This window comes from Coregonus clupeaformis, chromosome 34 (genome assembly GCF_020615455.1).
Source record: "Coregonus clupeaformis isolate EN_2021a chromosome 34, ASM2061545v1, whole genome shotgun sequence".
Classification (NCBI taxonomy): domain Eukaryota; kingdom Metazoa; phylum Chordata; class Actinopteri; order Salmoniformes; family Salmonidae; genus Coregonus; species Coregonus clupeaformis.
In genome coordinates, this window is record NC_059225.1 from 16590061 (window position 1) to 16607062 (window position 17002).

A 17002-nucleotide genomic window follows, 5' to 3' on the forward strand; every position below is an offset into this window, starting at 1 on the left:
CTGCATGGGTGGACCATTTCAGTTTGTCAGTGATGTGTGCGCCAAGGAACTTGAAGCTTTCCACCTTCTCCATTGCGGTCCTGTCGATGTGGATAGGGGGGTGCACCCTCTGCTGTTTCCTGAAGTCCACGATCATCTCCTTTGTTTTGTTGACGTTGAGTGAGAGGTTATTATCCTGGCACCATACTCCCAGAGCCCTCACCTCCTCCCTGTAGGCTGTCTCATCATTGTTTGTAATCAAGCCTACTACTGTTGTGTCATCTGCAAACTTGATGATTGAGTTGGAGGAGTGCTTGGCCACGCAGTCATGGGTGAACAGGGTGTACAGGAGGGTGCTGAGCATGCACCCTTTTGGAGCCCCAATGTTGAGGATCAGTGAAGTGGAGATGTTGTTTCCTGTCTTCACCACCTGGGGGCGGCCCATCAGGAAGTCCAGGACCCAGTTGCATAGGGCGGGGTTCAGACCCAGGGCCTCGAGCTTAATGATGAGCTTGGAGGGTACTAAGGTGTTGAATGTCTTACTCACGTTGGCCATGGAGAAGGAGAGGCCACAGTCCTTGGCAGTGGTGGCACTGTGTTATCCTTAAAGCGGCCGAAGAAGGTGTTTAGCTTGTCTGGAAGCAAGACGTCGGTTTAGACGACGAGGCTGGTTTTCCTTTTGTAGTCCGTGATTGTCTGTAGACCCTGTCACATACGTCTTGTGTCTGAACAGTTGAATTACGACTCCACTTTGTCTCTATACTGATGTTTTGCCAGTTTAATTGCCTTGCGGAGTGAATAGCTACACTGTTTGTATTCTGCCATATTCCCAGTCACCTTGCCATGGTTAAATGCGGTGGTTCGTGCTTTCAGTTTTGTTAGAATGCTGCCATCTATCCATGGTTTCTGGTTAGTGTAGGTTTTAATAGTCTTAGTGGGCACAACATCACCTATACACTTCCTGATAAAGTCAGTCACCGTTTCAGTGTATTCGTCTAAATTATTTTCGCAAGCTACCCAAAACATATCCCAAACCGCATGATCAAAACAATCTTGAAGCGTGGATTCCGATTGGTCAGACCAGCGTTGAATAGTCCGTAGCACGGGCACTTCCTGTTTGAGTTTCTGCCTATAGGAAGGGAGGAGCAAAATTGATTCGTGTTCAGATTTGCCGAAAGGAGGCAGGGGATGGCCTTATCACCATCCCGGAAGTTCGAATAGCAATGGTCAAGGATTTTAGCAACCCGAGTATAACAGTCGATATGTTGATAGAACTTCGGCAGCCTAGTCCTCAAATTTGCTTTGTTAAAATCCCTGGCTACAATAAATGCAGGCTCAGGATATGTGGTTTTCAGTTTGCATAAAGTCCAATGAAGTTCTATGAGTGCCTTCATCGTATCAACTTGAGGGGGGATATACACATCCGTGACTATAACCGAAGAAAATTATCTTGGGAGATAATACGGTCGGCATTTGATTGTGAGGTTTTCTAGGGTGAACAAAAGGACTTGAGTTCCTGTATGTTACTACAATTACAACATGAGTCGTTAATCATGAAACACACAGCTCTGCCCTTCTGCTTCCCGGAGAGATATTTATTTCTGCCTGCGCGATGAACTGAGAACCCATCTGGCTGGACTGATATCGACAGAATATCCTTGCCCTGAGCTTGTCGACCTTGTTATCCAAAGACTGAATATTAGCGAGTAGTATACTTGGAAGCGGTGGGTGGTGTCCACGCCTCCTAAGTCGAACCAGCAGGCCACTCCGAGAGCCTCTCCTCCGCCAGCGATGTTTTGGGTCAGCCGCTGGAATCAGTTCAATAGCCCTGGGGAGAGCAAACAAAGGATCTGCTTCGGGAAAGTTGTATTCCTGGTCGTAATGCTGGTGAGTTACCGCCACTCTGATACCAATCAATTTTCAAGGCTGTATGTAATGATACAAAACACTTTCTGAGCTAATAATGTAAAACATTCTACATAAAAAAACAAAATACCTCAAAGTTTCCTAAGAGCCCATCTTTGTCGGCGCCAAGATCACGTGTAGGTAGGGTTGTGAGTTCCACAATGCTCACTTGCCCACTAACACAGGATACACATCTGCGGTGATGGGGCTCTATCCAATCCTACCGCAGAACACACAGACAGTGAGACAGACCTGCCCAGCAGCGCAGTGGATCTGACTGTTTACATAAAACAACACATCGCATATTTTTTACTTGAGAAATACTGCATCAAACACCTTAGCTAGATGTAAAATTGCGCGACTAAAACCTCCTCTGGAAAAACGTCAAAATTAACTACAGATTTTTTTGGGAGTTATCTTAGATTCATTCTGATTATTTTGAGGAAGTAATACTAGCTTTGTTCCTATGGTGTCTCATGGGGGACAAACATCAGTAACTCCCACATTGAACCACACCCTCAAGACTAAAATCTTGTTTTTTCTTAATGCTACAATATGTAACTTTTTGGGCTGCCAAATTCACATACTGTAGGAATGTAAGATATAGATCTGTTATTCTCATTAAAAGCAAGTCTAAGAAGTGGTAGAGCTATTCTATGTGCGCTATTTCTATGTTTCCCCGTCTTAAGATTTGTTTTTGCACTTCACCCTCATTGTCATTGTATCCTTTCAAACTCAAAGTGCTAGAGTACAGAACCAAAATAACAAAAAAATGGTCACTGTCCAATGAATTATGGAGCTCACTGTATAACATTAAATCAGCCTGTATATAGTAGGCATATATAACATTAAACCAGCCTGTATATAGTAGGCATATATAACATTAAACCAGCCTGTATATAGTAGGCATATATAACATTAAACCAGCCTGTATATAGTAGGCATATATAGCATTAAACCAGCCTGTATATAGTAGGCATATATAACATTAAACCAGCCTGTATATAGTAGGCATATATAACATTAAACCAGCCTGTATATAGTAGGCATATATAACATTAAACCAGCCTGTATATAGTAGGCATATATAACATTAAACCAGCCTGTATATAGTAGGCATATTTAACATTAAACCAGCCTGTATATAGTAGGCATATATAACATTAAACCAGCCTGTATATAGTAGGCATATATAACATTAAACCAGCCTGTATATAGTAGGCATATATAACATTAAACCAGCCTGTATATAGTAGGCATACAGTGGGGAGAACAAGTATTTGATACACTGACGATTTTGCAGGTTTTCCTACTTACAAAGCATGTAGAGGACTGTCATTTTTATCATAGGTACACTTCAACTGTGAGAGACGGAATCTAAAACAAAAATACAGAAAATCACATTGTATGATTTTTAAGTAATTCATTTGCATTTTATTGCATGACATAAGTATTTGATCACCTACCAACCAGTAAGAATTCCGGCTCTCACAGACCTGTTAGTTTTTCTTTAAGAAGCCCTCCTGTTCTCCACTCATTACCTGTATTAACTGCACCTGTTTGAACTCGTTACCTGTATAAAAGACACCTGTCCACACACTCAATCAAACAGACTCCAACCTCTCCACAATGGCCAAGACCAGAGAGCTGTGTAAGGACATCAGGGATAAAATTGTAGACCTGCACAAGGCTCGGATGGGCTACAGGACAATAGGCAAGCAGTTTGGTGAGAAGGCAACAACTGTTGGCGCAATTATTAGAAAATGGAAGAAGTTCAAGATGACGGTCAATCACCCTCGGTCTGGGGCTCCATGCAAGATCTCACCTCGTGGGGCATCAATGATCATGAGGAAGGTGAGGGATCAGCCCAGAACTACACGGCAGGACCTGGTCAATGACCTGAAGAGAGCTGGGACCACAGTCTCAAAGAAAACCATTAGTAACACACTACGCCGTCATGGATTAAAATCCTGCAGCGCACACAAGGTCCCCCTGCTCAAGCCAGCGAATGTCCAGGCCCGTCTGAAGTTTGCCAATGACCATCTGGATGATCTAGAGGAGGAATGGGAGAAGGTCATGTGGTCTGATGAGATAAAAATAGAGCTTTTTGGTCTAAACTCCACTCGCCGTGTTTGGAGGAAGAAGAAGGATGAGTACAACCCCAAGAACACCATCCCAACCGTGAAGCATGGAGATGGAAACATCATTATTTGGGGATGCTTTTCTGCAAAGGGGACAGGATGACTGCACCGTATTGAGGGGAGGATGGATGGGGCCATGTATCGCGAGATCTTGGCCAACAACCTCCTTCCCTCAGTAAGAGCATTGAAGATGGGTCATGGCTGGGTCTTCCAGCATGACAATGACCCGAAACACACAGCCAAGGCAACTAAGGAGTGGCTCCGTAAGAAGCATCTCAAGGTCCTGGAGTGGCCTAGCCAGTCTCCAGACCTGAACCCAATAGAAAATCTTTGGAGGGGAGCTGAAAGTCCGTATTGCCCAGCGACAGCCCCAAAACCTGGAAGGATCTGGAGAAGGTCTGTATGGAGGAGTGGGCCAAAAATCCCTGCTGCAGTGTGTGCAAACCTGGTCAAGACCTACAGGAAACGTATGATCTCTGTAATTGCAAACAAAGGTTTCTGTACCAAATATTAAGTTATGCTTTTCTGATGTATCAAATACTTATGTCATGCAGTAAAATGCAAATTAATTACTTAAAAATCATACAATGTGATTTTCTGGATTTTTGTTTTAGATTCCGTCTCTCACAGTTGAAGTGTACCTATGATAAAAATTACAGACCTCTACATGCTTTGTAAGTAGGAAAACCTGCAAAATCGGTAGTGTATCAAATACTTGTTCTCCCCACTGTATGTGGGCAAAGAAAAGCATTCTGAAGTCCAATAGTGGGCATAATGATGTGGTTGTCATAGCCTAACAGAGATGATGAGCTTGGTGGCTAGAGGACAACAGACTCCCTTAAACCAGGACCACCCTCTCCATCTTGAGGCTCATTCATGCACATGTCTGTCACATTCATCTATACAGTAGGTGAGAATAATGTAACCTAAACCATAAGGTTACCAGCCACTTTGTGTCTAGGAGCCTTAATTATACCGCTCAGATTCATTGTTGCTTGTTTAAATACATACATGTGTAAAAATCTATATTAGTAAAATATACAACAGTAATACCGTATATTGTAATGTATGTTTAGTGACAAAATCAGAATGTCAATTCTACTACTATGACAATATGCAGACGCTTTTATCCAAAGCGACTTACAGTCATGTGTGCATACATTTTTACATATGGGTGGTCCCGGGGATCGAACCCACTACCCTGGTGTTACAAGCGCCATGCTCTACCAATTGAGCTACAGAGGACCACATGTGTTGCATGACTGGTCTCAGAGTCTATGGTCCACATTTTAGGAGGACTTGGATGTTTCATATGAAATCAGAGGAAGAGGAAGGCCCTAACAATTGTCAAAGATGCAAATATCACGGTACAGCTATATGGACACTCAATCATTACGCTATTTTTTATTGGTAAATTTACAAACATATATAATGATAAATAGACTTGAAACTTGTATCTCATTATGGTGTATGGTGAAATAAGTATAGCCAGTTATAATTGTAATGGCTTAGCTGATAATAACAAAAGAAGAACAATATTTACATGGCTCAAAGAGAAGGAATATAATATCTATTGTATACAGGAAATTCATTCAACAATTCGAGATGAAGTAGCGTGGAAAAAAGAATGGGGGGGGGGAAATATACTTCTCCCATGGGCAAAGAAATTCAAAAGTTGTGATGATATTAATTAATAGTAATTTCGATCCGAATGTGCAAATTGTACAAATAGATACACAAGGTAGATGGATTATTTTAAATATGTTATTGGACCATAAACAGATATGGCTCATTAACCTTTACGGACCAAATAATGATGATCCACAATTCTTTGACAATATATATAATAAATTATCAAGCCTGCAAGCAACTCAAGACAATATTATTATGGTGGGGGATTATAATACTGTTTTAAATAGCTCAATGGACCGTAAAGGAAATCACACCACAAACAATCACCCACATGCTCTTAAGGAAATTGTGAATGTCATGGATACATTAGAACTAGTAGATATATGGAGGCTTAAATATACTGATCTAGTGAGATATACATGGCGGAGACTGAATCAAGCTAGTCGTCTTGACTTCTTTCTTATCTCATTCTCGTTGGCACCAAAAGTAAAAAAGTGTTGATAGGGGACAGAATGCGGTCAGACCATCATATAATAGGCATATACATTACTCTTACTGAATTTCCACGTGGGCGAGGATATTGGAAATTTAATCAAAGCCTATTGGATGATAATTTATTTATAATTAGAACAAAGGAATTTATAACTGACTTTTTCCAACATAACATAGGTACAGCGAATCCCCTTATTGTATGGGACACCTTTAAATGTGCCTTTAGAGGCCATGCAATTCAGTACTCATCTCGAAAACAAAAGCAATTTAGGTCAAAAGAGTTTATACTAAGAAAGGAAATAGAAAGTCTGACAGAACAGAAAGATGGCAATAAAAACTGTAACATAGAGGCTCAGAATAAATTAGAGGAAAAACAAAAAGAAATGGAGAAACTTATTCAAGAAAGATCAAGTGTAATATATTATAAAAATAAAGCAAATTGGATGGAATATGGGGAAAAATGCACAAAATTATTTTTTAATCATCAACATAGGAATGGTACCAAAAAGAACTTAACGAAACTGGTTACAATTGACGGAGTCACCCATAATTCACCAAATGATATTTTGAAGGAAGAAACAAAGTACTTTAAGCATATGTTTTCTTTTCAGTCGCCTCCATCTCCTCTAACTGAAGCTAATTGTAGAGATTTTTTTTCTATTGATAATGTCAAATTAACAGCCACACAGAAAGACTCATGTGAAGGTGAAATTACAGAGGAGGAACTTCTGGATGCAATTAAAGACTTTAAGTCTGGGAAAACTCCAGGGTTGGATGGCATACCAGTCGAGGTATACCAAACCTTTTTTGATATACTAAGAGGACCGTTATTAGCATGTTTTAACCACTCCTATGTAAATGGTAGATTATCTGACACTCAAGAAGAAGGACTGATCTCATTATTACTGAAACAGGATACAAGTGGAAAATATAAAGATCCAGTCCATTTACAAAATTGGAGGCCCCTTACACTTCAGTGTTGTGATGCAAAAATCCTAGCAAAATGTATAGCGCATAGAATTAAAAAGGTATTGTCGGATATTATTCATTCTAATCAGACAGGTTTTTTACATGGAAGATACATTGGAGATAATATAAGGCAAGTATTGGAAACAATAGAACACTATGGAAAATATGGGAAACCAGGCCTGCTATTCATAGCAGACTTCGAAAAAGGCATTTGATAAAGTTCGACTGGGGTTTATATATAAATGCCTGGAGCATTTCAATTTTGGAGAATCTCTTATAAAATGGGTCAAAATCATGTATAGTAACCCTAGGTGTAAAATAGTAAATAATGGCTATTTCTCAGAAAGTTTTAAACTGTCAAGAGGAGTGAAACAAGGTTGTCCACTATCGGCATATCTATTTATTGTGGCCATCGAGATGTTAGCTATTAAAATCAGATCCAATAATAATATCAGAGGATTAGAAATACAGGGCTTAAAAACAAAGGTGTCATTGTACGCTGATGATTCATGTTTTTTTTTTAATCCACAACTAGAATCCCTCCACAGCCTCATAGAGGATCTAGATACATTTTCTAACCTCTCTGGATTACAACCAAATTATGACAAATGTACTATATTACGTATTGGATCACTAAAAAATAAAAATTTTACATTACCATGTAGTTTACCAATAAAATGGTCTGATGGTGATGTGGATATACTCGGAATACATATCCCAAAGGAAATAAATGATCTCACTTCAATAAATTTTAATAGAAAGTTAGCAAAAATAAATAAGATCTTACTACCATGGAAAGGAAAATACATTTACATTTACGTCATTTAGCAGACGCTCTTATCCAGAGCGACTTACAGTTAGTGAATACATATTTATTTTTTTATACTGGCCCCCCGTGGGAATTGAACCCACAACCCTGGCGTTGCAAACGCCATGCTCTATCAACTGAGCCACATCCCTGCCGGCCATTCCCTCCCCTACCCTGGACGACGCTGGGCCAATTGTGACCCGCCCATGAGTCTTCCGGTCGCGGCCGGCTGCGACAGAGCCTGGATTCGAACCAGGATCTCTAGTGGCACAGTTAGCACTGCGATGCAGTGCCTTAGACCACTGCGCCACTCAGGAGAAATACCTGTCAATTTGTGGAAAAATCACCCTGATTAACTCATTAGTATTATCCCAGTTTACCTATTTGCTTATGGTCTTGCCTACGCCTAGCGAACAGTTTTTTAAATTATATGAGAAAAAAATATTCAATTTTATTTGGAACGGCAAGCCAGACAAAATTAAAAGAGCATATTTATATAATGAATATGAATTCGGAGGACAGAAATTATTAAATATTAAAGCATTAGACCTATCACTAAAAGCTTCAGTCATACAAAAGTTATACTTAAATCCGAACTGGTTCTCAAGCAAATTAGTAAGATTGTCTCACCCAATGTTCAAGAAAGGCCTTTTTCCCTTTATTCAGATTACAACCTCTCACTTTCAGTTATTTGAAAAGGAAATAATCTCCCAAATGTCACTATTTCTAAAACAAGCCATAGAAAGTTGGTTGCAATTTCAATTTAATCCTCCAGAAACGACAGAAGAAATAATGCAACAAATATTGTGGTTAAATTCAAATATACTAATTGACAAAAAACCTTTATTTTTTGACAGAATGTTTAAAAAAGGTATAATCTTCGTAAATGATATCATCGGTAGGACTGGTGGAGTTATGACGCACATGCAGCTAACAAAAACATATGGAAATGTCTGCTCTACCCAAAATTACAACCAAATAATTGCAGCCTTACCGCAAAAAATGGAAGAGGAAAGTGGAAGGGGGGAGAAAGTAAGGAACTTATCTGTCGGCCTTGCATTAAAGAACATAATTGGTTAAGGAAAACTGTGATAAATAAAAAAGTATATCAGTTTCACTTAAGGACCAAAGGATTGACAGCCGTCCCATATAGATTGCAAAATAGTTGGGAAGAGATCTTTGATGTACCGATCCCATGGCATAGTGTTTATGAACTGACACGCAAAACGACACCGGATTCAAAAATTAGAATCTTTCAATTTAAATTATTATATAAAATTCTTGCTACCAATATAATGTTATTTATATGGGGGATACAATCTTCCCAGCTCTGCAGATTTTGCTGTGAAGAGACGGAATCATTGGATCATTTGTTTTGGTTCTGTCCATTTGTAGCTTGTTTTTGGACACAGGTCCAGGAATGGCTAAAGGATTGCAATATTTACTTGGAACTAACCTTGCAGATAGCATTACTGGGTGATCTGAAAAGTCATAGTCAATCAATCAATAATATAATAATCCTTTTAGCAAAACTGTTTATTTTTAATTCACAATCTGTAGAAGCAACGAGAATAGACAGGTTCAGAACTTTTGTAAAACACCACAGTACGGTTGAAATATATATGGCAAATATAAATCCTATATGGATGGTGTTAAGAGATAGATGGGAGGTATTGAATAGAGTTGAAGGATGGGACTAATAACAAATAACAACAAATAATAACAAAGATAGCTAATAATGTAAGCATACTGTGTCCATAATAAGTATATAGGTTGTATGTTGGGAGCTTTTGGGAAAGAGCACAGTTAGAAAGATATGGCATATAGAAGCAAACCGGATGGACATCATGAAAATGATCGGAGAGGTTGAGAGTAGAAGAAGTTCAGGAGCAAAAAAATATAAATAAAATAATAATAATAATAATATATATATATATATATATATATATATATAATATAATTATTGTAAAATTAACTCTGTCCATAAGGTGTAGATAGTAAGTATAGACCGGAAGTAGAGGCCTGGGCATTGTTGTTCACTAATTTACTCCAAGTAGGGAAAGGATGGTGGGGTTGAAAAGTAATAAAGGGGAGTATATATATAAAAAAATTAAAAATAAATTTAAAAAAACATGGGGGATTGGAAGTGATGCAGACAATTACATTGATAGAAGATACAATCTATCTGCAATATTAAGCTGATCCACCCCCCCCCCCCAAAAAAAAATAAAAAAATAAAATAAAATTGTCAAAGACTCCAGTCACCCAAGTCATAGACTGTTCTCTAATGCTACCGCACGGCAAGCGGTACCGGAGCGCCAATTCTACGTCCAAAAGGCTCCTTAACAGCTTCTACCCCCCAAGCCATATCACTGCTGAACAGTTATTCAAATGGCTGCCCGGACTATTTGCATTGCCCCCACCCCTCTTTTATGCTGCTGCTACTCTCTGTTTATTATCTATCCATAGTCACTTTAATAACTCTACCTACATGTACATATTACCCCAATTACCTTAACTAACCTGTACCCCCGCACAATGACCCGGTACCGGTACACCTTGTATATAGCCACGTTATTGTTATTTTATTGTGTTACTTTTTATTTTATATTTTACTTTAGTTTATTTAGTAAATATTTTCTTAACTCTATTTCTTGAACTGCATTTTTGGTTAAGGGCTTGTAAGTAAGCATTTCACGGTAAGGTCTACACCTGTTGTATTCGGCACATGTGACTAATAAAATCTGATTGATTGAAATCATTTTTGAAAGAAAGGACAGTAAGGATCATTCATGTACACATTTATTTAACTGCAGTGATTTTAAAATCTTACTTGAACATGATAATATATACCATGTCTGTGTTCTTAACAAAGTGAATTACTGTGTCGGTGTCAGTATGTTCACAAATCCATGAGAGACATAAAACCCAGGATAGAGAGGTTGACTGAATGTGGTCTGGACTCTGTGGAGGAGGGTCATTGTGTCAGAGATGCTGTAGAAAGACAGAGTTCCTGCCCTGTGGTCCAGGTACACTCCTACTCTGGTGGAGCAGGGGACAGGTATGGCAGTCTTTTTACTATCGTGATAGAAGGCGCAGCTAGAGACACCACACACCAAACACCAAGCCTGATTACTGCTGATAAACCACTCATCAGGTTCTCTCCTGTTGATCCCTTTATATGAGACTGCAATATCAACCCAACCGCTCCACTCTACCTCCCAGTAGCAGACTCCAGACAGACCCTCCTTACACAACACCTGGTTGTCGGTGGTAAATCTGTCTGGATGGTCAGGATAGGACTGGACCTTATGACTCCATGTCACCTTTCTGTTCCCCTCAGACAGACACAGGTCTTTATGTGCTGTGTTGGGATCCAATGTGAGCTGACAGGAATCTGAGGATGAAGAAAAACCAACAGTAAGATGTGTGTGTGTGCATCCAGGTGTGTGTGTGTGTGAGTGTATACATGCGTATGCACAAATATGTCCTTTACTCACATTCCAAGAACTCCTCTCTGGTCTTGGGTTCAGGCCTTGTCTCCTGACAGGTGGTGTCATTCCTACGTGATGGTAGTCTTCCAACTGACAGTACAGACTGAGTCCTCCCAAATGATGGAGGATAATGGGGCTCAGAAGGTGGAACAATGTGGACTTTGGTCAGCTTCTACTCCCAAACAATAAGTTAAATAGTTAACTTTAATAGCTACCTGCATTGACCCTTTTTGCACTAACTTTTTTTTACTCATCACTTACGCTGCTGCTACTGTTAATTATCTATCCTGTTGCCTAGTCACTTTATCCCTACCTCTACCTAAATTACATGTACCCCTGCACATGGACTAGGTACTGGTACCCCGTGTATATAGCCAAGTTATCGTTACTCATTGTGTATTTATTATGACTTTTATTATTACCTGTTATTACTTTTCTATTATTGCTCTATTTTCTTTCACTCTGAATTGTTGGGAAGGCCCCCTAAGACAACATTTCACTGTTAGTCTAAACCTGTTGCACAAATAACATTTGATTTGATTCGATGCAACACTCCCCAATGGACAATTCATTAGACACAGACCACACTTCCAATTACATACTGTAGTTATTACAAGATTTATTAAAGTGACGATTCAGTAGGACAAAGTCACAAGATGGCCCAGGATGGATGAACAGGAGGAGACTCTGGAGTATGTGAACCAGAGTCCTGTGAACATAATGAGTATGCAAAAGGACAAGATTAGTACAGTGTCTTGCTCAGCTGATCGTGTCCAACATGCTGTTACGTTTAAAGCGCAACTGAAGGCAATAAACACCTCTCTGAAAACGGCCTATGTGGCATCGATATTTGTCAGAAACATTTATTCTAGTGTCAAAATGTCCTACGAAATGTAAATAGGATAATTTTGTTCATGAAGTCAGTCTCGTCCAAAACGGTTTGTCATGACTTACTTGTCAAATCAAATTGTATTTGTCACCGGCACGTGTTTAGCAGATGTTATTGCGGATGTAGCGAAATGCTTGTGCTTCTAGTTCCGACAGTGCAGTAATATCTAACAAGTAATATCTAACAATTTCACAACATACACCCAATACACACAAATCTATTTAAGGAATGGAATTTAAGAATATATACTTATATGGACAAGCAATGACAGAGCTGCATGGACTAAGATACAGTAGAATATTATAGAATACTGTCATGAACCCTGCATCCTGAGTCGGTTCCTGCCTGTGTTGCCATTTTTCTGCTCGGAATCTCCAGTTTCCTGAGGGTTCTTGAACGCTCCCGGCCTGGTTGCCGGGCGACGTTGCTAGGCGGGAGATCTCCCGATTAACCGCACCTGCATCTCATCAGCGATCTGCACACCTGGTCCTGATCATCACCCTTCTTAAGCCCTGACCTGACATCCATTCCCTGCCGGATCGTTAGCCATGAACAGTATGTTTGTCAGTGTATCAGCCTTGGAGTTTTCTAGCGTTAGTTTTGTTGTTTTGCACCTTGTTGGCTTGCCGTGTACTTACCTCCGTTTTGTTTCTATCTGCAGTCAATCTCCCGGAACCTTCACCCAACCCCTGCCTGGTTGTCGGCGGCTGCCGAGCCATTCTTGGATCTGCCACTGCACCTCCACCAACTCATCTCCGCCGCCCGCTCTGTCCCCTGGATTATTCTACATCGTTTTTTGAATCTGTTAAATAAATACTCACCTTCGTTTCAACTCACCTTGTCCTGGTCTGCTTCTGGGTTCTGGCTTAGTAAACCGTGACAGAACGATCCGGCCCGAAATGAACCCAGCGGACCTGGACTCTGTTCGCCATGCCATTACCCATCAGGAGAAGATGTTGGGACAACATAGCACGGCACTACAGGAGATAGCATTGTCCGTTCGGAACTTTTCTACCAGTCTGACGAAGATCCAGGCTCAGCTCAGTTTGCCGGTGGAGAATCCACGACCGGTTTCACCCATCTCGCCTGCCGCTTCTGGAGCTGTGCCCTTCCGTGAGCTCAAGGTTCCGACGCCAGATAAATATGAGGGGGAGTTGGGAAGATGCCGTTCTTTCCTTATGCAGTGTGGGTTAGTGTTCGATCTACAGCCCCACTCTTATGCCACAGACAAGGCTAGGATAGCCTTTGTCATTGAGTTGCTGCGTGGTCGAGCTCTGGAGTGGGCTTCAGCCGTTTGGGAACGACAGGACACCTGCATGGCTTCATACCAGGAGTTCACGGCCGAGATGAGGAAGCTATTTGACCATCCCGTCCGAGGTATGGACGCAGCTAGGCGCCTGTTTTCGCTTCGCCAAGGAACTCGTAGCGTTGCCGACTTCGTGATCGAGTTCAGGACTTTGGCTGTGGAGAGTGGGTGGAATGAGGAGTCTCTGCAAGCGGCCTTTACCAGGGGCTGTCGGAGCAGCTCAAGGATGAGTTGATCTCCTATCCGGAGCCTAGTGACCTGGACAGCTTGGTAGCCTTGTCTATTCGGGGTGGATAACAGAGTTCGAGAGAGAAGGAGGGAGAAGCAATGGGGCCCGTCCAATCAATCAGCTTCTCAGTTCCCAGTCGGGTCAGGGGGTGGACCAGAATACGTCGATCATTGTCCACCACACAGGATTAGTGGAGAGGTCCTGCCTCCAGATTCTGAACCCATGCAAGTGGGGCGGCACGGGTTAACCAAGGAGGAGCGCCAACATAGACGTAAGACCAACTGCTGCCTCTACTGTGGTAGTTCGGGACATTACATCTCCACTTGTCCCCGGCGGTCGTCAAACTGCTCGGCTCGTTAAAGTTGGGAGGACTTTTAGCGAGCCAGTTTCAACCTCTCAATACCTCTGTCAGACCCCGTTTCCTGGCTACCCTCATGAACAGGAATCAGAGTTTAGCGATTAACGCTTTCGTCGATTCAGGTGCCGATGGAAGCTTTATTGATGCCGAAGTGGTGGAACAGCTGGGGCTTTCCAAGGAGCGATTACCGGAAGCCATTGAAGCTACCACTCTGAATGGCAGTAGTCTGGCACGTATCATGATGAGGACTGAACCGGTTAAGATGCTGTTGTCAGGGAATCATTCTGAGGTGATCTCATTCTTCATTCTGCCTTCTTCCCATGTTCCTCTGGTCCTTGGATACCCCTGGCTGAAAGAACACAATCCCACGTTCGATTGGGTGACTGGCAAGGTAACTAGTTGGAGCCTTGATTGTCATGCTAACTGCCTCAAGACTGCCTGTTCCCATTCTGTTCCCAGTCAGGTGATTGAGGCTAAACCCCCAGATTTGTCCCTGGTTCCCGAGACATATCACGATTTGGGGGAAGTATTCAGTATGCAGAGGGCTCTGTCACTCCCTCCCCACCGACCATATGATTGTGCCATAAACCTGTTCCCTGGAGCTGTCTATCCCAAGGGACGGTTATACAGTTCTATGAGTGCCTTCGTAGTATCAACTTGAGGGGGGATATACACATCCGTGACTATAACCGAAGAAAATTATCTTGGGAGATAATACGGTCGGCATTTGATTATGAGGTTTTCTAGGGTGAACAAAAGGACTTGAGTTCCTGTATGTTACTACAATTACACCATGAGTCGTTAATCATGAAACACACAGCTCTGCCCTTCTGCTTCCCGGAGAGATATTTATTCTGCCTGCGCGATGAACTGAGAACCCATCTGGCTGGACTGATATCGACAGAATATCCTTGCCCTGAGCTTGTCGACCTTGTTATCCAAAGACTGAATATTAGCGAGTAGTATACTTGGAAGCGGTGGGTGGTGTCCACGCCTCCTAAGTCGAACCAGCAGGCCACTCCGAGAGCCTCTCCTCCGCCAGCGATGTTTTGGGTCAGCCGCTGGAATCAGTTCAATAGCCCTGGGGAGAGCAAACAAAGGATCTGCTTCGGGAAAGTCGTATTCCTGGTCGTAATGCTGGTGAGTTACCGCCACTCGGATACCAATCAATTTTCAAGGCTGTATGTAATGATACAAAACACTTTCTGAGCTAATAATGTAAAACATTCTACATAAAAAAACAAAATACCTCAAAGTTTCCTAAGAGCCCATCTTTGTCGGCGCCAAGATCACGTGTAGGTAGGGTTGTGAGTTCCACAATGCTCACTTGCCCACTAACACAGGATACACATCTGCGGTGATGGGGCTCTATCCAATCCTACCGCAGAACACACAGACAGTGAGACAGACCTGCCCAGCAGCGCAGTGGATCTGACTGTTTACATAAAACAACACATCGCATATTTTTTACTTGAGAAATACTGCATCAAACACCTTAGCTAGATGTAAAATTGCGCGACTAAAACCTCCTCTGGAAAAACGTCAAAATTAACTACAGATTTTTTGGAGTTATCTTAGATTCATTCTGATTATTTTGAGGAAGTAATACTAGCTTTGTTCCTATGGTGTCTCATGGGGGACAAACATCAGTAACTCCCACATTGAACCACACCCTCAAGACTAAAATCTTGTTTTTCTTAATGCTACAATATGTAACTTTTTGGGCTGCCAAATTCACATACTGTAGGAATGTAAGATATAGATCTGTTATTCTCATTAAAAGCAAGTCTAAGAAGTGGTAGAGCTATTCTATGTGCGCTATTTCTATGTTTCCCCGTCTTAAGATTTGTTTTTGCACTTCACCCTCATTGTCATTGTATCCTTTCAAACTCAAAGTGCTAGAGTACAGAACCAAAATAACAAAAAAATGGTCACTGTCCAATGAATTATGGAGCTCACTGTATAACATTAAATCAGCCTGTATATAGTAGGCATATATAACATTAAACCAGCCTGTATATAGTAGGCATATATAACATTAAACCAGCCTGTATATAGTAGGCATATTTAACATTAAACCAGCCTGTATATAGTAGGCATATATAACATTAAACCAGCCTGTATATAGTAGGCATATTTAACATTAAACCAGCCTGTATATAGTAGGCATATATAACATTAAACCAGCCTGTATATAGTAGGCATATATAACATTAAACCAGCCTGTATATAGTAGGCATATATAACATTAAACCAGCCTGTATATAGTAGGCATACAGTGGGGAGAACAAGTATTTGATACACTGACGATTTTGCAGGTTTTCCTACTTACAAAGCATGTAGAGGACTGTCATTTTTATCATAGGTACACTTCAACTGTGAGAGACGGAATCTAAAACAAAAATACAGAAAATCACATTGTATGATTTTTAAGTAATTAATTTGCATTTTATTGCATGACATAAGTATTTGATCACCTACCAACCAGTAAGAATTCCGGCTCTCACAGACCTGTTAGTGTTTCTTTAAGAAGCCCTCCTGTTCTCCACTCATTACCTGTATTAACTGCACCTGTTTGAACTCGTTACCTGTATAAAAGACACCTGTCCACACACTCAATCAAACAGACTCCAACCTCTCCACAATGGCCAAGACCAGAGAGCTGTGTAAGGACATCAGGGATAAAATTGTAGACCTGCACAAGGCTGGGATGGGCTACAGGACAATAGGCAAGCAGCTTGGTGAGAAGGCAACAACTGTTGGCGCAATTATTAGAAAATGGAAGAAGTTCAAGATGACG

General features: G+C 41.1%; 1 protein-coding gene across 1 annotated transcript; it reads right to left on the minus strand.

Annotated features, from left to right (window-relative positions):
- Window positions 1-10805: 10805 nt before the first annotated feature.
- On the minus strand, window positions 10806-11641 carry LOC121549479 (stonustoxin subunit beta-like). The gene is made up of 3 exons (XM_045210315.1): window positions 11636-11641; window positions 11427-11592; window positions 10806-11323 (listed from the first exon to the last, which is right to left on the minus strand). The coding sequence occupies exons 1-3, from the start codon at window positions 11639-11641 to the stop codon at window positions 10806-10808; spliced, it is 690 nt and encodes a 229-aa protein (XP_045066250.1).
- Between the last annotated feature and the right edge of the window lie 5361 nt (window positions 11642-17002).